This window comes from Macaca thibetana, chromosome 4 (assembly GCF_024542745.1).
Source record: "Macaca thibetana thibetana isolate TM-01 chromosome 4, ASM2454274v1, whole genome shotgun sequence".
NCBI lineage: Eukaryota > Metazoa > Chordata > Mammalia > Primates > Cercopithecidae > Macaca > Macaca thibetana.
Genome location: NC_065581.1, coordinates 35,583,547 through 35,609,410, shown reverse-complemented (window position 1 = coordinate 35,609,410; position 25,864 = coordinate 35,583,547). Strand labels below are relative to the sequence as shown.

The window sequence follows — 25,864 nt, the reverse complement described above, 5'->3', positions numbered from 1 at the left end:
TCTGGCAAAACTATATTGCAGCATCACAACCAAGATATTGACATCAATAGATAATATACAGAACATGTCTGTCACTGTTGCCCTTTTTTTTTTTTTAATAGCTGGAGTCTTGCTCTGTCGCCCAGGCTGGAGTGCAATGGCGTGAACTCAGCTCACTGCAACCTCTGCCTCCCAAGTTCAAGCAATTCTCCTGCCTTAGCCTCCAGAGTAGCTGGGATTACAGGCGCATGCCACCACGCCGGGCTAATTTTTCTATTTTAGTAGAGAGGGGGGTTTCACAATGTTGGCCAAGCTGGTCTCAAACTCCTGACCTCAGGTGATCTGCCTGCCTCAGCCTCACAAAGTGCTGGGATTACAGGCATGAGCCACCGCGCCCAGCCACTGTTGCCCTTTTATAATCACCCCAGTCTTCCTCCAGTACTCATCACTTCCTTAACCCCAGCAACCACCAATGTATTCTCCATTTCTATAATTTTGTAATTTTGAGAATGTTATATAAATGGAACCATACAATATGTAATCTTTGGGGATTGTACTTTTTCTTATTATTTATTTTTAATTTTTATTATTATTTTTAGAGATGGGGTCTCGTTCTGTTGTTGCCTGGGCTGGAGTGCAGTGGTGCAATCATAGCTCACTGTAGCCTCCAACTACTGGCCTCAAGGGATCCTCCACCTCTGCCTCCTGAGTGGTTGGGACTACAGGCACATGCCACCATGCCTGGCTAATTGTTTTATTTTTGGCAGAGACAGGATCTTGCTATATTTCCCAGGCTGGCATTGAACTCCTGGGCTCAAGCAGTCCTCCCACTTCAGCCTCCCAAAGAGCTGAGATTACAGGTGTGAGCCACCATGTGCCCGGCCTGAGGGTACTTTTTCCATCAGCATAATTCTCTGGAGATTCATCCAGGTAGTTATGTCTATGAATAGTTTGTTCCTTTTTACTTATGAGTAGTATTCCATGATATAGATATACCACAGTTTGTTTAACCATTCACCTGCTGAAGGACATCTGAGCTGTCTCCAGTTTTTTATTATTATAAATAAGCTTGCTATAAATATTTGTGTACAGGTGTTTGTGTGAGCATAAGTTTTTCATTTTGCTGGGATAAGTGCCCAGGAGTGCAATAGCTGGGTTGTATGGTATTTGAGTGTTTAGTATATCTAAAAACTGCCAAACTGGTATTCAGAATGACTATTTCATTTCATGTTCCCACCAGCAGTGTGTAACTGATCCAGTTTCTCTGTATCTTCACCATCATTTGTGTTGTCACTATATTTATTTTAGCCATTTGATAGGTGTGTAGTGATATCTCATTGTAGTTTTGATTTGTATTTCCCTAATGGCCAATGACATTGAATACCTTTTCATGTGATTTGCCATCTATATATCTGCTTCAGTGAAATCCTTCTTCATGTCTTTTGCCCACATTCTAATTGGATTTTCTTTTTTTACCCTTGAGTTTTGAGAGTTCTTTATATATTTGAAATATTAGTATTTTGTTGGATGTGTCATTTGCAAATCTTTCTTTCTTTTTTTCTTTTTTTTTTCTGAGACAGGGTCTCACTCTGTCATCCAGGTTGGAGTGCAGTGGTGCAATCACATTCACTGCAGCCTCCACCTCCAAGGTTCAAGCAACCCTCCCACCTCAACCCCCTCCCACCCCACCGAGTAGCTGGTACTAAAGGCATGTGCCATCACACCCAGTTAATTTTTGTATTTTTTGTAAAGATAAGGTTTCACCATGTTGCCCAGGCTGGTCTCAAATTCCTGGGCTCAGATGATCCACCCGCCCTGGCCTCCCAAAGTAACGGGATTACGGGGGTGAGTCACCACGCTGGGCCTTGCAAATATTTTCTCACAGGCTGTAGGTTGTCTTTTTTCCTCTTTTTTTGTTTTTATTTTTTTATTTTTGAGATGGAGTTTCATTCTTGTTGCCCAGGCTGGAGTACAGTGGCACAATCTCTACTCACTGCAACCTCTGCCTCCTGGGTTCAAATGATTCTCCTTCCTCAGCCTCCTGAGTAGCTGGGATTACAGGCATGTGCCGCTATACCCAGTGGCTTTGGGAGGCATGAGATGGAGTCTCGCTCTGTCACCCCAGCTGGAGTGCAATGGCATGAGCCACCACACTGGCCTTTGTCTTTTTTCCTCTTAATAGGTGTTTTGTGGCCAGGTGTGGTGGCAATGGCATGATCTTGGGCTCAAGCAGTCTTCCTACCTTAGCCTCCCTGGTAGCTGGGACTACAGGCCCATGCCACTCCACCCAGCTATTATATATATATGTGTGTGTGTGTGTGTGTGTGTGTGTGTGTGTGTGTGTGTGTGTGTGTATATATATGGTTTTTTTTTTTTTTTTTTTTTTTTTTTTTTGAGACGGTCTCGCTCTGTCACCCAGACTGAAGTGCAGTAGTGCAATCGCGGCTCATGGCAACCTCTGCCTCCCAGGTTCAAGCAATTCTCCTGGTTCAGCCTCCTGAGCAGCTCAGATTACAGGCGCCCACCACCACACCCAGCTAACTTTCATATTTTTAGCAGAGATGGGGTTTTGCCGTGTTGCCCAGGCTGGTCTTGAAATCCTGGACTCAAGTGATCTACCCACCTTGGCCTCCCAAGTGCTGGGATTACAGGTGTGAGCCACTGCCCCTGGCCCAGTTGGGCATATTTATGTGGATCTATTTCTAGGATCTCTATTTAGTTTCATCGATCTATGTCCTTCTCCCAACACCACGGAGTCCTGATAAGTGTATCAATGTAGTAAGTCTTGAAATCAGGTAGAATCCTCCCACTTTATTACTTTTTTGTTTTTAAGAGACAGCGTCTTGCCCTGTACCGAGTACAGTGGTGTGATCATAGCTACAGCCTCAACCTCCTGGGCTCAAACGATCCTCCTGCCTCAGCCTCTGCAGTAACTGGGACCACAAGTGCGTGCCACCATACCCGGCTAATTTTTATTTTTGTAGAGATGGGGTCTCAGTATGTTGCCCAGGCTGGAGTGCAGTGCCATCTCCAGGTGTTCCAAAGTGTTGGAATTACAGGCATAAGCCACCACACCTGGCCTATTCTCTCTCAAAATTGTTTTTGCTATTCTAGTTTCTTTATCTTCCCACTTAAATTTTTTATTTTTTTTTATTTATTTATTTTTTTGAGACAGAGTCACCCAGGCTGGAGTGCAGTGGCACGATTTCAGCTCATTGCAACCTCTGCCTCCTGAGTTCAAGTGATTCTTATGCCTCGACCTCCTGAGTAGCCAGGATTACAGGTGCCTGCCACCACGCCTGGCTAATTTTTGTGTTTTCAGTATTTTCGTATTTTTGCATTTTCAGTAGAGACAAGTTGGCCAGGCTGGCCTCAAGCGATCTGCCTGCCTCAGCCTCCCAAAGTGCTGGGATTACAGGCGTGAGCCACTACACCTGGCCCAACCATTTAACTTGCAGAATAATCCTGTCTATATCTACAAACATCTTGCTGGAATTTTGATAGGAATGGGGTTAAAAGTATATATTTAATTAGGGTGAATAAATATATTTATTATGTTGAGTCTTCCAATTTATTTATTTTGATCTTCTGTGATTTATTTCATCAGCACTATGTGCTTTTTAACATACCCAGCCTAACTAGTTTTATTAGATTTACATCTATTGTTTTCTTTTGAGCAGTTATTTTTAATGTATGTGTCCATGTGTTCATTGCTAGTATACAGAAAAACCATTATTTTTGTATGTTTATCTTGTACCTTGAAACTTTGCTGAACTCACTCATTAGCTCTTTTTATAGGTTGAAGCAGTATTTTGTAGTATGAGGTCGTTTTGTAGATTCTTTGATTTTTTCTTTTTTTAATGAGATAGAGTCTTGCTCTGTCACCACCCAGACTGGAGTATAGTGGTGCTTTCAAGACTCACTGTGACTTCGACATCCGGGACTCAAGTGATCCTCCCACCTTGGCCTCCCAAAGTGCTGGGATTACAGGTGTGAGTTACCTTCTTGGAATTTTTTATGTACACAATGATGTCATATGCAATTGGGACAATTTTGTTTCTTCCTTTCTGATCTGCATGCCAAATTTTTTCTGGTAGCTAAAACTTCAGGTACATTGTTAAAAAGAGTGCTAAGAGTGGACTTTTTTGTCTTATTCCCAAACTTAGGGGCAAACCATTCAGTTTTCACCAACACATAGATCAGCTGTAGATTTTTGTGGATGCTCTTTAACAAGTTGAGGAAGTTGTCTATTTTTCTCTATTTTTATCATGATGAATTTTGTCAAATGCTTTGTCTGCATGAAATGCTATGATCAAGAATTTTTCTTATTTAGCCTGTTAACATAGTGGATTAAATTTAACTTTTTTTTTTTTTTTTTTTTTGAGGCAGAGTTTCGCTCTTGTTGCCCAGGCTGGAGTGCAATGGCACGATCTCGGCTCACTGCAACCTCCGCCTCCCAGGTTAAAGCGATTCTCTTGCCTCAGCCTCCCAAGTAGCTGGGATTACAGGCAAGCGCCACTGTGCTCTGCTAATTTTGTATTTTTAGTAGAGACATGGTTTCTCCATGTTGGTCAAGCTGGTCTTGAACTCCTGACCTCAGGTGATCCACCTGCCTCAGCCTCCCAAAGTGCTGGGATTACAGGCGCTAGCCACTGCACCCAGCAATAATTTTTTTTTTTTTTTTTTTTGAGACAGAGGTTTGCTCTTGTTGCCCAGGCTGGAGTACAATGGCATGATCTCCACTCACTGCAACCTCCACTTCCTGGGTTCAGGTGATTCTCCTGCCTCAGCCTCCCTAGTAGCTGGGATTGTAGGCATGTGCCACCACGCCCAGCTAATTTTGTATTTTTAGTAGACACATGGTTTCTCCATGTTGATCAGGCTGGTCTCAAACTCCCAACCTCTGGTGATCTGCCCGCCTCAGCCTCCCAAAGTGTTGGGATTACGAGCGTGAGCCACCATGCCTGGCCTAATGATTCTCAAATACTGAATCAGCCTGCATCCCTGAAACAGATCTCTTTTGCTCATGGTATATAATGTTCATATATTGCTGAATTCTGATTGCCAATATTTGGTTAAGGATTTGTGTGCATTTCCTAGATGGCTGATGTTGAACACCTTTTCATAGGTTTTTGGCCATTTGTAAATCTTCTTTGGAAACAATGTCTGTACAGATCTCTTGTCGATTATTTAATTGTCTTTTTGTTGAGTGATATTTCTTTATACATTGTAGATACAAGTCCGTTACACGATATATTATTTGCAAAAACTTTCTCCCATTCTGTGAGCTGTCTTAACTTTCCTGATAGAAAAATGAAGTGCAGGCTGGGCGCGGTGGCTCATACCTGTAATCCCAGCACTTCAGGAGGCCGAGGCGGGCAGATCACCTGAGGTCAGGAGTTCAAGACCAGCCTGTCCAACATGGTGAAACCCCGTCTCTACTAAAAATACAAAAAAGTTAGCCAGGCGTGGTGGCGTACGTGTGTAGTCCCAGCTACTCAGGCAGCTGAGGCAGGCGAATCGCTTAAACCTGAGAGGTAGAGGTTGCAGTAAGCTGGGATTGTGCCACTGTACTCCAGCCTAGGCAACAGAGCGAGACTCCATCTCAAAAACAAACAAAAAAAAAGACAAAGAAAAATGAAGTGCAAAAAAAGTAGATGATATCCAGTTTATCTTCCCCCCACTTGTGTTGCTGTGCTTTTGGTGTCATATCTGGGAAATCATTGTCTAATCTGAAGACATGAAGATTTACATCTATATTCTCTTCTAAGATTGTATAGTTTTAGCTCTTACATTTAGGAATATGATCCATTTTAACATGACCCATATATAATTTTTATATATAGTATGATGCAGGGAATCGACTTCATAATTTTACATGTGGATATCCAGTTGTCCTAGCAACATTTGTTGAAAACATCATTTTCCCCATTGAATTGTCTTGGTGAAAATCAACTGATGACAGATGTAAGGGTTTATTTCTGGACTCTTAATTCTATTTTATTTATCTATATGTCTATTCTTATGCAAGTACCACAGTGTCTTGATTAATGTAGTTTTGTAGTAAACTTTAAAATAAAGAATCTATCGGCTGGGCGCATGGTTCATACCTGTAATCCCAGCACTTTGGGAGGCCGAGGCGGGCAGATCACGAGGTCAGGAGATCGAGACCATCCTGGCTAACACAGTGAAACCCCGCCTCTACTAAAAATAGAAAAAAAAAAAAATTAGCTGGGCGTGGTGGCGGGCGCCTGTGGTCCCAACTGCTGAGGAGGCTGAGGCAGGAGAATGGCGTGAACCCAGGAAGTGCAGCTTGCAGTGAGTCAAGATCGTGCCACTGCACTCCAGCCTGGGCAACAGAGTGAGACTCCGTCTCAGAAAAAAAAAAAAAAGGATAGCCGCAAACAATACATTGTTAGGTGAACCAATGTGTAGAACAATGTGTATCTTGGAGATCTTTTCCTATTGGTACACAGAACTTCCTTATACTGTTTTAACATGCTTAGTATATGGAACTGTGTATTGATGCATGTATATGCAACATGGTATATGCAACTGTATTATACTTAAATCAGCCCCCTATCATTGGACATCTATATTATTTCCAATCTTTTGCTGCAATACATAATACACATGTCAGTCATTTCATACATGTGCAAGTCTACCTGCAGGATAAATTTCTAGACATGGAAATACTAGGTCATAGATACAGTTATTATAATTCTGATAGATACTGCCAAATTGCCTTCCCAGAGGGTATTCAATAGTTTTCATTCCCACTTGCAATATGAGTTTTAAGTTTTTTTGTTTTTTTCTCAAGACGGGAGTCTTGCTCTGTCACCCAGGCTAGAGTGCAATGGTGCGATCTTGGCTCACTACAACCTCTGCCTCCTGGGTTCAAGCAATTATCCTGCCTCAGCCTCCCGAGTAGCTAGGATTACAGGTGCACACCACCACACCCAGCTAATGTTTTGTATTTTTTAGTAGAGACGGGGTTTCACCATGTAGGCCAGACTGGTCTCAAACTCCTGACCTTGTGATCTGCCCACCTCGGTCTCCCAAAGTGCTGGGATTACAGGCATGAGCCACCATGCCCAGCCGAGAATTTAAGTTTTACACTTCACTGAATATGAACAGTGCCAATGGCTTCCTTTCTAGATGCTTCCCTGAAAATATGCTACTTTTACAGCCTACTTATGTAACAAACAGAATTCTAAAAACACATTCTGGCCAGGCACAGTGACTCACCCCTGTAATCCCAGCACTTTGGGAGGCCGAGGCAGGAGGATCACTTGAGCCCAGGAGGTCAAAGCTGTAGTAAGCTATGACTGAGCCACTGCACCCCAGCCTGGGCAATAGAGTGAGACCCTATCTCAAAAAATAAACAAATAAAACCACCTTCTGTAATATAGAAATCTGTGTAATTTTACCAATGCTACAGAAAGTTTTCAGGCCAGGTGTAGTGGCTCACGCCTGTTATCCCAACACTTCAAGAGGCTGAGGCAAGAGGAATGCTTGAAACCAGGAGTTCCAGACTAGCCTGGCCAATATTGTGAGACACTATCTCTAATTTAAAGTTGTTTGGGTTGCTTTTTGGTTTTTTTTGAGATGGGGTCTTGCTCTGTCGCCCAGGCTGTAACAGTGCAATCTCAGCTCACTGCAACCTCCGCCTCCCAGGCTCAAGCGGAATCCTCCTACCTCAGCTTCTAGAGTAGCTGGGACTATAGGTGTGTGCCACCACACCCAGCTCATCTTTGTATTTTTTTGTAAAGACGGGGTTTCCCCATGTTGCCCAGGTTGGTCTCAAACTCATGGGCTCAAGCAATCCACCCGTCTCAGTCTCCCAAAATGCCGGGATTAGAGGCATCAGCTATCACACTTGGCCCTTTAGTTATTTTATTATTATTATTTTTGATTATTATTGTTATTATTGTTTTTTTTTTTGAGACTCTGTTGCCCAGGCTGGAGTACAGTGGCACAATCTTGGCTCACTGCAACCTCTGCCTCCCAGGTTCAAGTGATTCTCCCACCGCAGCCTCTTGAGTAGCTAGGATTACAGGCACGTACCACCATGCCTGGCTAATTTTTGTATTTTTAGTAGAGATGGGGTTTCACCACATTGTTCAGGCTGGTCTGGAACTCCCGACCTCAGGTGATCTGCCTGCCTCAGTCCTCAAACTGCTTGGATTACAGGCGTGAGCCACCACGCCCGGCCTTAAAGTTATTTTTAAAAATAACTTTAAATAAGTTTTTTAAAAAGGAGAAACTTGGCCGGGCGCGGTGGCTCACGCCTGTAATCCCAGCACTTTGGGAGGCCAAGGCGGGCGGATCACGAGGTCAGGAGATCGAGACCATCCTGGCTAACACGGTGAAACCCCGTCTCTACTAAAAATGCAAAAAATTAGCCGGGCGAGGCGGCGGGCGCCTGTAGTCCCAGCTACTCGGGAGGCTGAGGCAGGAGAATGGCGTGAACCCGGGAGGCGGAGCTTGCAGTGAGCCGAGATCGCGCCACTGCACTCCAGCCCGGGCGACAGAGCGAGACTCCGTCTCAAAAAAAAAAAAAAAAAAAAAAAAAAAAAGGAGAAACTTTTCACATTATTTGAGCCCAAGGAAGAGGGGAGCTGAGAGAAAGGAGAAGCTGAGTTTAGGGCAATTCTTGCCATTCTTAGCTGACATGCACACAACAGGAACTATTTTCCCTTACTTCAGCATAAAAGACTTAAAATTTTCCACTTACTATACAAAGTGTTATTCATGTGAAAAATTAACCGAGCTGTTGATTGTTTTAACCAACAAAAGCTCTGCAAGTGCTAGATTTAGTGCTGTACAAGATGACTTTACTAATAAAGGGAGGATGCCTGAAGAGATTTACTATATAGCTAAGGAAAAATAATCTCACACAGAGGATATGCTGAAGAGGTAATGAGCTAGAGAAACAGAACTGGAATGTTTCATTTCCTTTATGATACACAGAGAACACGGAGAGGAGGAAAAAGGGAACACACTTTTAATTGAAAGAGTTGACAATTTTATTTTCACATTTCCCAATATAAATGAAAACTGCATCTTTTTTGTCCCACTTCTCCCCTCCAAAACTATTCTCTCTTTGATAGGACAGGGGAGCAAGTCTTCCCTATGCTGTTTAGAAAACTCAGTATCACAGCAGCATGATCTCCTGGTGAAGCAGAACAGGTAATATAAAACTGATACAATGAAGCCTCCCCTCTATCCTTATCTGTCTGGTCGAGTCATTCCGGGCCGAGTGGGCACCATCATGGGACGGGCAGGAGGTCTCATCATTGGGGGCCCAGGCATCATTGGCATGTGGCCTCCCATGGGCGGCCTCATTCCAGGAGCTGCAGGACAAAACAAAGAAGAGGGAAAAAAAGGGAGTCAGAAAATATTATTTAGGGAGAGTTTGATGGGACTTCAATTAAAAACAAAAAACGTAGCCCCCCTTGCAAAATGCTGGAAAAAAGACATACGTGACAGAAGAAATGCAACAAATTTATCACATCTGTAAATTACTTAGACATTCGCAGACAAAAAAACAAAAAGGTCAACACAAGAACCATATGGGAATCATGATCTAATGATAGTAAGGGGGAAACTATTAATACATTGCTTTCCAGAAATTACCAGGGACACTAGTTCCCTAAACTGACCTTTTTTTCTCACTCAGGGAAATTCACAACTAAGTCACATGTTTTTCAGTCAGCTCTTTTAATCAGTGATATCCACCATATAACCAGGAGCTATTTCATGAATGTACACAGGCACAGAGGACAATCTTACCACTAAGCGTTTGTTCGGAGTTGTAGGAAAGGTGAGCAGGAGGCCCATGCTGGGAACCTGTTAGTAACCATACTTAGCTCAAGTCAAGAAAAATAATAGGCAATAACGTGATTTATAACAATTAGTGCACACAAAAATCTGATTTTTCTAATGCATTTCAGAAACTATTAATGAATTTTTTTAAGTGTCCCATCAATAAACCAGCCAAATAAATGAGCCAGGGAGGGGAAGGCAGGCAGAGGGGTAGGGGAGGAACACAGGTGGTTTCAATGGAATCAATAATGTTCTACTTCTCAGCTGGGTGGTGGGTTCATGGATATTAATTTTACTATTATGCCCCATAATTTCATGTTATCTATGTTCTTTTTAAACATCAAATTTTACCAATTTATTTTTAACTAAATAATTTGGATTAAAGGTTTGCAGCAAAGGGTTCAAGAGAAAAGTATATTCAAACTTGAATATAGCCTTACCACAAATAGTGAAACACAAGAATATGCAAAGACACAAAATCCAACAGGTACAGAATTTAAGACCAATTTAAACAGGAACAGAGAATATTACTAACTTCTAAATACCACATAAAAGCCCATGCTTAACCTATATTTAAGAATTTCTTAGAGGAAATGGATGGACATAGACCAAAGATTAAAAACTGGCAACTTGTTTTCTTTGGTCTCCATAGTGGATTTACTTTGAATCAGTTGACAACATTGGGATTTCATATGAAAGAATAGATTCCTTTTTTCTTTTAAACTTTTTATTATGGAAATGTTCAAACATACACAAGAATAGTAAAGAAGAGTATAATGAACATCCATGTATCCATCATCCAGCTTCAACAATTACCCACTCATGGACAACTTTATCTCTACTCCCCACCCATTCCTATCCCTGTCCACCCTCTAACTACTCAATTATTTTAACACAAATCCCACAATCTTATCATTTTATCCTGGCTTGAAAAAACAGAAAACAAAAAGCAAACTCAGGAGAAAAGGCAACACCAAGCCTGTATTCTCGAATGTCAACCACAGGCTGAAGCTGAGTTCTAGAAGCCTTCTTTAGATGAATCATGCATTCCCCAGTTCACCACATCCCTAAAACCTCTAAGAATTTGAATTTGTGAGCCTGGGTTAAGGATGCTAAAGTCATTGAAGTCATTTTGATTGTGTTTTGGGCTCACAAGTCAGTAAGGCAGGAATTCTCTTTATCTATACTCTCCCCCTCCTCTAAGTGATACCCACAGCAGACATACTGATACTTCTGCCTAGGAAGCTACCCTAGTAACTTTGCAACTTGTTTTTCCAGAGGAGTTGGAGGTGTCGGTCACATCTGTTCCCAAACCTGATTATGTCAGTTGTAGTTATTACTCTAATTATATATATATAATTTTTCTACAAACCAATTAAATGAGTGTGAAAAGAGAACAGCTTCTATGAAAACTAACTTAATACTTAGGAAGACTCAGATAAACTATCACCAAAAAATGCTCAACAATTTGGTAGGCAAAATAATCATAAAAGATTGGAACCAGATTATATCACAAGGCTTCAGACCACTTCAAAGAAATGAAACTAAAGTTGGTAGAGGATGTGTTATAGTTATGGCTTACTGGTTAATGCAATAAATATACAGTGTTCCAATCATTAGACACACTCTTAAAGCAAAGGTCCTGCTCATGTATCAGAAAGATTTGCAAATTAACGTATGTTTAAATTGACATTAAAATAAAATGTTTGAAGTGTAAGTTTTTTTACCCCTCCCCAAATAAAAAACCAACTACCAGGCTGAAAGCTTTTTAATATAATGATGTGGCCAAATTAAACTGCAAGATTCAACAAGCAGCAAGAGGTGGCTCTGCTCCAAATCAAAACTGAGAAAATGTATCTATAACCTTCCCCCTCCCCACAAAATGGAACAAGTTCATCAACCCTTCTCTTCAGTATAAATGGCCAAAAGCCAGGGTGAGGCAAGGAAACAGAAGAGAGGAAACTAAAAACAGACGCAACCTATCCTGCTTTTAGTAGCACAAGGTCACTGGATACCATCAATTATAATGATAAACCAAGTATTTCTTTTTCTTTACCATTAATAATTGACCAAATTTAATTTGTTACAATAGTACATTTAGACAGCTAATTAGACAATTTATATAAGTATTCCACCCTCAGAAGTGGAGCACAACTCCCCATTTTCAAGCTTTGGCTACACATACTAACTTCCTTCCATTAAGTGTCAGTTATGCATAGTGACTAAACTAAATGGAGCACACTAGAAACACAAGGGAGCAAACTAGAAAGACAAGACATTCAAACTTACCAGGTCCCACTGGCATCATCCCAGGAGGAGGAGGGCCCATCATTGGCATCATGGGAGGGCCCCCCATATGGGGTGCTGGCATCATACCAGGGCGAGGAGGACCCGCTGAAATAAAGAATGGAGCCTGTGGTTAAGGTGTGCTCACATATTAACATTTTCTCTTCTCTATTTTTTTTTTTTTTTTTTGAGACGGGAGTTTCATTCTTGTTGCCCAGGCCAGAGTGCGATGACACGATCTCAGCTCACCGCAACCTCCACCTCCCAGGTTCAAGCGATTCTCCTGCCTCGGCCTCCCGAGTAGTTGAGATTACAGGCATGTGCCACCGTGCCCAGCTAACTTTGTATTTTTAGTAGAGACAGAGTTTCTCCGTGTTGGTCAGGATGGTCCCGAACTCCCAACCTCAGGTGATCTGCCCACCTCAACCTTCCAAAATGCTAGGATTATAGGCATTAGCCACTGCCCCCGGCAACATTTTCTCTTCTTAATCAAACTAAAAGGATCTCATGAACTCCTTCGAATTCTGAAACAATATCCCTCTTATGGTTTCTTTTTATAATAGCAGATCCACAAAAATCACATACATAAAACATTAATAAAAAGCAAGAACAAGTCTGCCTAGACAGAAGAATAAAATAAAGTCAGATTCCCTAGATTCTTTCCTCAAGAAAAATTGAGATTTTAATTTAAAAAAACAAACCAAGGGGGTGGAGAGGTTGTACCTTCTATAGGGCTCGTGACAAAAAGCTGATGGACTTAAGCCACAAGCATTTAATTTCAGATCCCTTTGTAAAAAATGAAAACATGGTTTTAAAAGATTCTTTGGAAATACAAAGACTTATATGCAGGGATATTCCTGACAGTATCATTTACAATACCTAAAATTTGGAACAACTTAAATATCCAGTAAGAAAATAGTGAGGCAGGCTGGGGATGGTGGCTTAAGCCTGTAATCCCAGCACTTTGGGAGGCCGAGGCGGGCAGATCACAGGAGGTCAGGAGTTCAGGACCAGCCTGGCCAACATGGCAAAACCCCATCTCTACTAAAAATACAAAATTAGCTGGGCATGGTGGCATGCACCTGCAATCCCAGTTACTTGGGAGGCTAAGGCAGGAGAATCACTTGAACCCAGGGAACCCAGGAGGCGGAGGTTGCAGTGAGCTGAGATCACGCCACTGCACTCTAGCCTGGGCGACACAGCAAGACTCTATCTCAAAAAAAAAAAAAAAAAAAAGAAAGAAAGAAAGAAAGAAAATAGTGAGGTAAATTATGGTAAATTCATACCATAGACTATTCTGCTATCAAAAATAATGGAGTTGAGTACCAGCCAGTCAAGGTAGAAAAGGAGAGAGAAGTAACCTTGGAGTTGCTATGGGCTGAGGCCTGACCAGGTCCTAGGATGGCAGGTGCCCAGAAAAGGTTTGGCAGGACATTAGTGGTCCACCTACATTAGTGTGCAACTATTACAAACAGCCTACTTCCCTGAGTCTATACTTGTGATTGTGTGCAAGATTGAGTCTAGGTCCTGTATGTGATTTCAGTCTGACTGCTCCCAGAAGAGCCACAGTACAGTATGATCCAGTGCAGCACTCAGTCTCCTCTTGTCTGTCACACAGAAACAACAAACTTTCCCAGAAAGCTGGGCCCATGATCCACTCTCCTTTCAATGATCTCATTCTTACCTTTCTTTTTTTTCTTTGAGACACAGTCTTGCTGTGTTGCCCAGGCTGGAGTGCAGTGGGGTAATCTCAGCTCAATGCAACCTCCACCACCCAGGTTCAAGCAACTCTCCTGCCTCAGTCTTCTGAGTAGCTAGGACTACAGACATGCACCACCACGCCTGGCTAATTTTTGTATTTTTAGTAGGGATGGGGTTTCATGATGTTGGCCAGGCTGGTCTTGAACTCCTGACCTCAGGTGATCCACCTGTCTCAGCCTCCCAAAGTGTTGGGATTACAGGTGTGAACCACCACGCCCAGCCTAATTCTTATGTTTCTAAGATATAGATTTTGGTGTTAGGTGGGTTAGAAAATAGGGCAAAAGACTAAGGAGTTTATCAGCTATTTCAGTCCTCTAGTGCTGTGCTCATAGAGTAAATAATTTAATGTACCTAGCAACTCCTATTCATGTATTAGCTCATCTAATCAGAGGTTCATTCTGAGCTTTCTTTCCATTTAAATCTCTCTTAGATCCACACTTGGGATGCCACAAATACAGTACTTAGTGACAATGCAATCAAAAGTTAACTCTAAAGTTATTTTAGAAATTATACCACTAAAGTTGTTTTCCATTACTACACGCATCTATATTCAACATTTATGTATTTATACATTTATATTACTATCTACATACAAATGCAACAGCATTTGAAAGCCAACGGTGAGATAATGTAACCTAATCAAAGGACAGCCTGCCCCATCACACCCCTTAAGATTAAAACTTTAAACTTACGAAGGCTGGGGGGAGGTGGTATCATCGCCCCTGCAGGAGGAGGAGCAGAGAATGGAGTAGGAGGTATCTTTCCTTGTTGAAATGCAGCCGCTTCGGAGATGAGGGTGAGAAAAGAAAAAAGATGAATAAGAGTTCAACAACCCAGTAACTAAAATAACCACTTTCTTTTTTTTTTTTTTTTTTTTTTTTTGAGACGGAGTCTGGCTCTGCCGCCCAGGCTGGAGTGCAGTGGCCGGATCTCAGCTCACTGCAGGCTCCGCCTCCCGGGTTCACACAATTCTTCTGCCTCAGCCTCCCCAGTAGCTGGGACTACAGGCGCCCGCCACCTCGCCCGGCTAGTTTTTTGTATTTTTTAGTAGAGACGGGGTTTCACCGTGTCAGCCAGGATGGTCTTGATCTCCTGACCTCGTGATCTGCCCGTCTCGGCCTCCCAAAGTGCTGGGATTACAGGCTTGAGCCATGGCGCCCGGCCAATAACCACTTTCTTTTAAGTCTTTGATGGTTCCAATTACTTTACTCTTGCTAGCTGTCCTCTAAAATTATTACATCATGGTTCTACAGTTAAAAAATCATTTTTAGGTATTCACCGGCTAAAATTGCAATTAATTGGTTTATTGATTCATATTTTCTGATTAGCATTTCTTTTTTTTTTTTGAGACGGAGTCTCGCTCTGTAGCCCAGGCTGGAGTGCAGTGGCTGGATCTCAGCTCACTGCAAGCTCCGCCTCCTGGGCTTATGCCATTCTCCTGCCTCAGCCTCCCGAGTAGCTGGGACTATAGGCGCCCGCCACGTTTTTTGTATTTTTTAGTAGAGACGGGGTTTCACCGTGTTAGCCAGGATGGTCTCGATCTCCTGACCTCATGATCCGCACATCTTGGCCTCCCAAAGTGCTGGGATTACAGGCTTGAGCCACCGTGCCTGGCCTCTACTTAGCATTTCTATGGCTAAATTAAATATGGGAGACTGGAGTAAAAATTTCCTGCCTATCAATGTCTTTTCTTTTTGAGACAGAGTCTCACTGTCACCCATGCTGTAGTGCAGGGACACAATTGCAGCTCACAGCAGCATCGACCTCCTGGGCTCAGGTGATCCTCTCACTTCATCCTCCCGAATAGCTACAGGTGCTTGGCACTATGCCTGGCTAACTTTTGTATTTTTTGTAGAGACTGGGTTTCACCAAATTGCCCAGGCTGGTCTCAAACTCCTGAGTTCATGCAATCCACTCATCTCAGCTTACCAGAGTGCTAGGATTATAGGCATGAGCCACCATGCCTGGCCCTATCAATGTCTTTTACCAAAGAGGAAGAGTCATCTTTAATCTGTAGATGTAGTTTATAACCAATTCAAGCCATTCATAGTTTTGTTTGAAAAAGTGTAATACATGCCCAAAAAGCTAGGCTTTATAAAATTTCTATCCTTCCTATGTATGCTGTCCTAGGTCAAAATAATACACTATGTTGGTTTACCAGTTTGGAAATCAATGCACTAACCTAGGATATTCAAAACATACAAAGATTTCAAACTATAAGCCTGCCCCAAAAGAGTTATGATTTTTAAGAAAATCTAATACAATCAATTTAAATTTTTTTTCAGATGAAGCATAAGAGAAAACAAGAGAAACTGAAGATCATCTGTATTTGGTTTTAGCAAAGAATCACAAATAAATATTAAAATATACACTCATAAAGTCTATTCCTGACATAAGCTGTCTATAGCCCATCCCACTCCACTCCAATGCAAAGGAAATCAAATTACTCATCAATTACTGATAATTAATGGGATCAGATCAAAAAAGTGACCTAAGTGGAGATTTATGAATAGCTTATTATCCATATGCCTCTGAACAAAGCCTGTGCGATCTCAGGGATTATATCCCAATGGACTTTTTCAATCAAAAAGGCCTCTCTCACATCTTTTGTAGGACAGCTTGTAAAGCCTGAAGTGGGGGAAGCAAAGTCACTGACTTAGTAGCAGGCTCTATGTCAACATAATCACGGATTTCATGAGTATGTCCCTGAGGGGCTCCCCTACTCTTCTCAAAAAGTCCCCCACTAAAAATGTTTATTATTCTGACTAGCCTTAAAACAAAAACAAAAACATGTACTCAAGCCGAGTGCAGTGGCTCCTGCCTATAATCCTAGCACTTTGGGAGGCTGAGGCAGGAGGATCTCTTGAGTTCCAGAGTTAAAGACTAGCTTGAGCAACATAGTGAGACCCCGTCTCTACAAAAACTAAAGATTAGCTGGGAATGGTGGTGTGCACCTGTAGTCCCAGCTACCTGGGAGGCTGAGGCAGGAGGAATGCTTGAGCCCAGGAGTTCAAGGCTACAGTGAACTATGATCGGGCAACTGCACTCCAGCCTGGGTGACAGAGTAAGACCCTATCTCTACAAAAATTAAAATTTAAATTAAAAAAATGTTTATTCATCCTAAATTATTTTGCTGCCTATGGAAAGTAACTACAGAATATACTGTAAATCTTTTAATGCTAAGAAATTTCTAACATCTTTTCAAGTAAGGGGAAAAGATTACATCATGGTTTATTTTTTCATATGAAATGGGACAATGGGGCAGGTGTGGTGGCTCATGCCTATAATCCCAACACTTTTGGAGGCCCAGGCAGGAGGATTGCTTGAGGCCAGGAGTTCAAGACCGGCCTGAGCAACAAAGTGAGACACCATCTCTACACAAAATTTTACAAAATTAACCTAGCATAGTGGTGTGCACCTGTAGTCCTAGCTACTCAGGAGGCCAAGACCAGAGGATCACCTGAGCCCAGAAATTTGAGGCTGCAGTGAGCTTTGATTATACCACAGCACTCCAGTCTGGGCAACAGAGTGAGACTCAGTTTTTTTAAAAAAATCGGGACTGGGCATGGTGGCTCACGCCTGTAATCCCACCACTTTGGGAGGCCAAAGCAGGTCAATACTTGATGTCAGGAGTTCAAGACCAGCCTGGCCAACATGGTGAAACCCCATTTCTACCAAAACCAAAAAAAATTAGCCAGGTGTGGTGGTTTGCACCTGTAGTCCTAGCTACTCGGGAGGCTGAGGCAGGAGACTCACTTGAACCCAGGAGGCAGAGGTTGCAGTGAGCTGAGATCGTTCTGGCCTGGGCAACAGAGCAAGACTCAATCTCAAAAAAATAAATAAATAAAATAAATAAATAAAATCAATTTTTTTTTTTTTTTTTTTTTTTTTTTGAGAGGGAGTCTCGCTCTGTCGCCCAGGCTGGAGTGCGATGGCGCGATCTCTGCTCACTGCAAGCTCCGCCTCCCGGGTTCACGCCATTCTCCTGCCTCAGCCTCCCGAGTAGCTGGGACTACAGGCGCCCGCCACCTCGCCCGGCTAGTTTTTTGTATTTTTTAGTAGAGACGGGGTTTCACCGGGTTAGCCAGGATGGTCTCGATTTCCTGACCTCGTGATCTGCCCGTCTCGGCCTCCCAAAGTGCTGGGATTACAGGCTTGAGCCACAGCGCCCGGCCAAATCAATTTTAAAAACTGGGACAATGTCTGAGGTTTGCTCCATAATAATCCAGGAAGGAGAAGGAGTAGGTGACAACATTTAGTGGCTCTCTTGGCCAGAAACAATTTTGCCTTCCAGGGACACTGCACAATGCCTGGAGATATTTTTAGTAGTCACAACTGGAGATTGGTACTGGCATCTAGTTAGCAGATGCCAGGCATGCTGTCAAAAATCCTGCAACGCACAGAAAGATCCCCACAGCAAAAGATTATCTAGCCTTAAATGACAACAGTATCAAGGTTGAGAAGCCCAGAATAAATGCAACAAGAGTGCTACAGCTGAGTGATGAGAAATGAAGGGTGAGGAAATTCAGAATGGGAGGTTCATTAAGCTTGTCTATTTTTTTTTTTTTTTCAGACAGAGTCTCGCTCTATCGCCCAGGCCGGAATGCAGTGGTGAGACCTTGGCTCACTGCAACCTCCGCCTCCTGGGTTCAAGCGATTCATCTGCCTAAACCTCCCCGAGTAGCTGGGATTACAGGCATGCGCCACCACACCCAGCTAATTTTGTATTTTTCGTAGAGACAGGGTTTCTCCACGTTGGTCAGGCTGGTCTCTAACTCCTGATCTCAGGTGATCCACCCACCTCAGCCTCCCAAAGTGCTGGGATTACAGGCGTGAGCCACCACACCCAGCACCCGCTTGTCTATTTTATTTGAAAATTTTCACAATAGTTTTGCCTTTTTATTATTTATTAATTATTACTATTTTTTTGAGACAGAGTCTCACTCTGTCGCCCAGACTGGAGTGCAGTTCAGTGGTGCAATCATAGCTTGCTACAACCTCCGCTTCCTGGGTTTGAGCAATTCTCCTGCCTCAGTCTCCCAAGCAGCTGGGGCTACAAGCAGGCGCCACCATGCCCATCTGAATTTTTTGTATTTTTAGTAGAGATGGGGTTTCGCCATGTTGGCCAGGCTGGTCTCAAACTCCTGACCTCAGATGATCCACCACCTCCTCCTCTCAAAGTGCTGGGATTATAGGCGTAAGCCAGTGTGCCCGGCCAGTTTTGCCTTTTTATTACTTTTTAATTTAAAAAAAACTTTTTGGCCGGGATTACCGGCGTGAGCCACCACGCCTGGGCTAATTTTTATATTTTTAGTAGAGATGGGGTTTCACCATGTCGGCCAGGATGGTCTCCAACTCCTGGCCTCAAATGATCTGCCCGCCTCGGCCTCCCAAAATGCTGGGATTACAGACATTAGCCGCTGCACCTGCCCTACTGCTTTTTTAAAAAGTCACATCACAAAACCCACATTTGCTTGCCAGCTTGGAGTACAACGGATGATTAAGAAAGGCTGTGATTCAAATACACCAGGATGATCTAAACTAAAAATGCAACATCTCCTTCAGTTTGTGTCCTGGACCCAATAAGCCAGAACAAAATGTTCCTAACAATAAGAGCATGGGATGTACAACAGGGGTCCGAAACATATTCAGACTATTTTGTTACATCAAGTAGTTTCTTTTTGACTAGTACTCCGTCAGGACTACAAATAAAACATCTAAATATAGTCTCAAACTACTTGGGGAAAACCACAAACCCACTCCTGATCTGCTCCAAAAGAATAGGAACACACTTCTAAAACCTGTGGATTAACTACAAAGGGGCTTTATAGAAATTTGCTATAAAATCTGGTGTTAATAGATAAATATTAAGCAACTCCATTCTTCTCTGCCTCACTTCCCCATCTAACCTTATTGCTGTCTCTGATTGCTCTATCCTCAATAATAAATATTAATGTGTTCTTATATCCTTGGGAAACCAATGACCTTCCACTTCTTTCATTCAACATATCCAAATGCTCCTATTTATCATTCAGAATGAGTTGCCTCTGTGAAAAACACCAGAGACAGGGACAAGAAAGAATAGGACCATTTTACCACATCAGAACAAGAGACTGAAGCATACTTGTTTTGTCAATCAGGCTCTGAGCCTGCTCTTCCATCCATTTCTGATAATAGTCTTTCACATTCTCTTTGTGTTTCCTTCCACTGCAGTGTGTCTTTCTCACAGATGGCTGTAAAATAAAAAGATCATATCAGACATAGAAACAAATGTCCAACACTAAAAATTTAATAAAGTTTTGCCTTTATATAAGTAACGTGTCTAGTATCAGGAGCATTAGCTGGCTGCTACAGTATTACTTAAAAACATTATCCAGCAACATACTGTGGTAATTTTTTTACTATATTATCTAGACCAGAGGTCAGCAAACTATGCCCCATTGGCCAGCCACTGGCTTTTGTGTTTAAAAAAAAAAAAAAAAAAGTATTGGAACACAACCACATTTATCTCTATCTACCTTTTTTTTTTTTTGAACAGGGTCCTGCTCTGTTGCCCAGGATGGAATGCAATAGCACAATCTCAGCTCACTGCCGCCTCAACCATCCAGGCTCAAGCAATCATCCCACCTCAGCCTCCTGAGTTGCTGGGACTAGAGACACGAGCCACTATGACCAGCCAACTTTTAAATTTTTTGTAGAGACGACGTCTCACAATGTTGCCCAGGCTGGTCTCAAACCCCTAGGCTCAAGTGATCCTCTCACCTTGGCCTTCCAAAGTGCTGTGATATTACAGGTGTGAGCCACAGAGCCCAGCACATTTATTTATATATTGGCTACACCTTCTCTCTACAAGGAAAAGTTGAGTAACTGCAGCAAAGGTGGTGGTCCCAGCTACTTGGGAAGCTAAGATGAGAAGGACGTTTGAGCGTAGGAGATCAAGGCTACAGTGAGCCAAGATCACTCCACTACACTCCAGCCTGGGTGACAAAGCAAAATCCTATCTCAAAAAAAAAAAATTGTTCCTGGCTGGGCACAGTGGCTCCAGCCTATAATCCCAGCACTTTGGGAGGCTGACGCGGGTGGATCACGAGGTAAGATTGAGACCATCCTGGCTAACATGGTGAAACCCCGTTTCTACTAAAAATACAAAAAATTAGCCAGGCATGGTGGCAGGTGCCTGTAGTCCCAGCTACTCAGGAGGCTGTGGCAGGAGAATGGCATGAACCCAGGAGGCAGAGCGTGTAGTGAGTTAAGATTGTGCCATTGCACTCCAACCTGGGAGACACAGAGAGACTCTGTCTCAAAAAAAAAAAAAAAATTGTTCCTTGTCCTCCTAACCACTGCTTACATTAACACAACAATGATGCCTTAAGCCTAATAACAAAATCATGACTAGCAGCCAGTCACAGTGGCTCACACCTATAATCCCAGCACTTTGGGAGGCCAAAGTGGGCGGATCACCTGATGTCAGGAGTTCAAGACCACCCTGGCCAACAAGGTGAAACCCTGTCTCTACTGAAAATACAAAAATTAGCTGGGTATGATTGCACGCGCCTGTCATCCCAGCCACTCGGGAGGCTGAGGCAGGAGAATCACTTGAATCTGGGAGGTGGAGGTTGGAGGGAACTGAGATCATGCTACTGCACTCCAGAATGGGCAACACAGTGAGATTCCATCTCAAAAAAAAAAAAACAAAAAACTTCATAACTAAAAATCAACCAAAGTCCAAAAGTTACAGCACTGAATGTTTTTACACATTTCTTTCTTTTATTTGGGGTTTTTTTTTTGAGATAGAGTCTTACTCTGTCACCCAGGCTGGAGTGCAGTGGCGAGATCTCGGCTTACTGCAACCTCCGCCTCTCAGGTTCAAACGATTCTCCTGCCTCAGCCTCCCAAGTATCTGGGATGATAGGCGTGTGCCACAACACCCAGGTAATTTTTTTTGTATTTTTGGTAGAGATGGGGTTTCACTACATTGGCCAGGCTGGTCTTGAACTCCTGATCTCGTGATCCGCCCACCTTGGCCTCCCAGTGCTGGGATTACAGGCGTAAGCCACCATGCCCGGCTGTTTTTATACATTTCTAAGTCCACTATAGGGATCTGTAAAATCAATCACCATAGAAATGTTCTATTTTTGCAAGACATCATTTTAGAAGGAACAAGCGTTCATGACATTTCTCATGAAAAGACATTTTTAATATAAAGAAATACTTTTCAGTTCTCTGAATTCTGGCATTAGCAAGAAAGTGAATAATAGGTATATGAAACTATAATGCCAAAAAAGGGCAGAAAGGCACAGCCCCCTCATTAACAATTTCAGAAAATTATCTCTAGGGGGTTTTACCTAGAGAGGGGGTAAAAAAAGGACTAGGCATCTATAAGCAAGAACTGACGAGCCATTAAAAATACCAATTTATCAGAGCATTCTACTCCAGGACAATGTATGAAAATACACAGAACTTGGCCAGGCACAGTGACTCACTCCCAGCACTTTGGGAGGCCAAGGTGGGACCGTTTCTTCATGGTGAAACCCCGTCTCTACTAAAAATACAAAAACTAGCCGAGTGTGGTGGTGCAGGCCTGTAATCCCAGCTACTCGAGAGGCTGAGACAGGAGAACTGCTTTAACCCGGGATGCGGAGGCTGCAGTGAAACAAGGTCGTGCCATTACACTCCAGCCCGGGAAATAAAGCAATACTCCATCTCAAAAAAAAAAGATAATATACAGAACTATAACAACGTCTTCAAGAGGAACCACCCAACTTAAATGTTCCACATCTCTATTAATGCTGTACTACATCTGACCACACGTTAGAAAGAATTCCAAATAAAGTGACAATAGAAAAATCACTGGCCAGTTTCTTCCAGCTACTATTCAAGATAATCAAGAGTTATAATTTAGACCAGTCTGGGAAACACAGCGAGGCCTCAGCTGTAAAAAGAGTTATGATTTAATCAGATTTCTACAGAGGCAGCAAAGCATAGAGCTGCAGTGTTCAGGGCATGGTTCACAGACATCTAAGGGTCTCTGAGACTCTTTCACGAGGTCTGCAAGTTCAAAGTGTTTTCATAATACTACTAAGCCATTACTTTCCTTTTTCACTGTATGGACATTTTCACTGATGATGCCAAATTCCTGGTACTTCAGAACGAATCAAGGCAATGGCACCCGACTGTATTAGTGATCACTGTATTCTTCAATGTATGTACTCATAGGGGAAAAAAAAGCTAGTTTCACTGAGTGAAATTAATGAAGCAACAAAATTATTAATTTTTATTAAATCTCAACCCTTAAGTTCAAGTCTTTTTAATATTCTGAGTGACAAAATGGGAAATATAGACAAAGCACTTGTGTTGCATGCCAAAATATGATGCCCTTTCAAGGAAAAGCAGGCATGTAATTGTTCAAATTATGAGCTCTACTAGCTGCCTCTCTTGAAGTCCTGGGCTCAAGCAATCCTCCTTCCTTGGCCTCCCGAAGTGCTGAAATTACAGGCATGAGCCACCATATCCAGCCCAGCTGCCTTTTTGATGGAACACCATTTTTATTTGAGAGTGACAGACACAAACCGTATATTCAGACTTCTCAAAAATGAATGGAGTGAGCCTGTCACTTCAAACAGAGCAATGGAAAGTATTGCCAGTGATAGAATTTGAGCTATTAAGCAAAAATCAGAATTTTGGAAAATCTTATCTGCCACCATAAGCTTGACAGCTTCCCAATATTTAAAGATGGTTCTGATTAGATTGTGACATTAATTAATGTGGGTTTTCATTACATAATCAAATGTGTCTACATTTGAAGCCTGGCACTAACTCAAGTCAATCAACTTTTCCAAATAACCAATGCACATTACAAAATCATGCAAGGCAAAGATCCACTCAAGTGCTCTTTAGACCACTAAAATTTTTTTTAAGAGGCGGGGTTAGCTGGGCATGGTGGCTCATGCCTGTAATCCCAGCACTTTGGGAGGCCAAGGCAGACAGATCACCTGAGGTCCGGGAGTTCGAGACCAGCCTGACCAACATAGAGAAACCTCGTTTCTACTAAATATTCAAAATTAGCCGGGCGTGGTGCCCCATGCCTGTAGTCCCAGCTACTCGGGAGGCTAAGGCAGGAGAATCACTTAAACCCGGGAGGTGTAGGTTGCAGTGGGCCGAGACAGCGCCACTGCACTCAAGCCTGGGCAACAAGAGCAAAACTCCGTCTCAAAAAAAAAAAAAAAAGTACTAACAAAACATTCTACTTTACTGCTGTATTATTTGATAAGCAGTTTTTTTTGTTTTGTTGTCCAGGCTGGAGTGCAGTGCCTGATCATGCCTCACTGCAGCCTGGACCTCAAGCGATTCTCTCACCTCATCCTCTTGCGTAGCTGGGACTACAGGCACACCACCATGCCTGCCTTGTTAAGCGGTTTTTAATCAGTTACTCTAGGGTGGGAAATAACCTCCAACTATTTTCTATAAGCAGTAGACCTTAAACCTCAGCAGGTGGGAAAGCACAACTTGCATCTTTAAAAAAACACAAAACTCATTTAATTATTACACATAAGGCTTTTTGAAAGTATGGATACGCCACTTACAGAGTCATGGGTGAGGTATGTATCGCAGTAGTCACAATAAAACCTGAAAAGAGGTGAAAGGAAGAAAAAAGAGATGACAACCAGCCCATCCATGGAAGCGCTGTTCATGGAAGATAAAAACCAAGAAACAAACAAAAAGCCCGACCTCCTCACGACTCAAAAGCGTCAAAGCGTCGACATATAAACCAGGCTTTTTTTGTTGCCTTAAGCGGGATCCATCTCCACTCTAAGAGGGGGTGTCTAGCGCTCTCCATCTCCCTATCTCCGTCCACCTGTCCCAGATACTCTGCCATCCCACGAGGTTTCAGAAACCAGAACCCGCTCTCTGCTCCTGCATAGGGGCCACAACTAGTGACTACGATCACCCTCAGATTTCGGGGCCCCACTCACTTGGGCATGTTGCTCTGCAGGCCGTTGGCCACTCCGTTACGTGACGCCCGGAAATGACGCGCACAGTCAGCGACGACACCGCGGAACTCCACGAGACTAGCGAGAAGACCCGAAGCCCTCGCCACCAGCAGCCGAGCGAGGGGCGGGGCTTTTTCCTTTCTTCCTTTCATCTAATAGGATGGCGGGAAGGGGGAGTACTACGGGTCGCTACGAGGTTCAACCCAAGCTCTTTTAATCTTGTTTCTCGATGCTTCCGGAAGAGCGTATTTAATCTTTTTGTAAATATCTAATGATTCTCTGCAAAGCGCATGGGGCTGCTATAAATGCTGAAAAAACAGCAGTGAACAAAACGGATAAAAATTCTTGCCCTCGTGGAGTTGAGATTCTAGTGAAACAAGACAGATATTAAAACCAACAGGAGCCGGCGCCGTGGCTAGCGCCTGGAATCTCAGGTACTCCGGAGGCTGAGGCGGGAGGATCACGTGAGCCCAGGAGTTGGAGACCAGCCCTGGGCAACATAGCGAAACTTGTCTCTACAAAAAATTTAAAAACTAGCCGGACGTTGGCCCGACGCGGTGGGTCACGCCTGTAATTCCAGCACTTTGGGAGGCCGAGGCGGGCGGATCGCCTGAGGTCAGGAGTTCGAGACCCGCCCGGCCAACCTGGTGAAACCCCGTCTCTACTAAAAATACAAAAATTAGCTGGGCGTGGTGGCGGGCGCCTCTAATCCCAGCTACTCCGGAGGCTGAGGCAGGAGAATGGCTTGAACCCGGGAGGCGGTTGCAGTGAGCCGAGATCGCGCCATTGCACTCCAACCTGGGCGACAGAGCGAGACTCCGTATCAAAAAAAAAAGAATTCGCCGGAGGTGGTAGCGCGCCCCTGTGGTCCCAGCTACTCGGGGGACTGAGATGGGAGGATCGCTTGAACCCAGGAGGTCGTGGCTATAGTGAGTCGTGATCGCGCCACTGCACTCCAGGCTGGGTGACAGAGTGGTACCCTGTCTCAAAAAAATAGTAAATATTTATAGTAGTCGGTT

The 25,864-nt window shown here is 43.1% G+C and overlaps 2 protein-coding genes across 3 annotated transcripts in view; one reads left to right on the top strand and one right to left on the bottom strand.

Annotated features, from left to right (window-relative positions):
• Window positions 1-25,864, top strand: part of RPS10 (ribosomal protein S10) — a 624,010-nt gene that overhangs the window by 250,190 nt on the left and 347,956 nt on the right. The gene's annotated exons all lie outside the window — the stretch shown is intronic.
• Window positions 8,985-25,282, bottom strand: SNRPC (small nuclear ribonucleoprotein polypeptide C). 2 transcript variants are annotated; one of them, XM_050787826.1, is made up of 7 exons: window positions 24,828-25,282; window positions 24,438-24,480; window positions 19,979-20,087; window positions 14,547-14,636; window positions 12,097-12,201; window positions 9,775-9,831; window positions 8,985-9,335 (listed from the first exon to the last, which is right to left on the bottom strand). In XM_050787826.1, exons 1-7 carry the CDS (start codon window positions 24,995-24,997, stop codon window positions 9,211-9,213), a joined length of 699 nt encoding a protein of 232 aa, XP_050643783.1. In that variant the 5' UTR covers window positions 24,998-25,282; the 3' UTR covers window positions 8,985-9,210. The 2 variants fall into 2 exon arrangements, with proteins under 2 accessions (XP_050643783.1, XP_050643784.1); XM_050787827.1 differs by lacking the exon at window positions 9,775-9,831.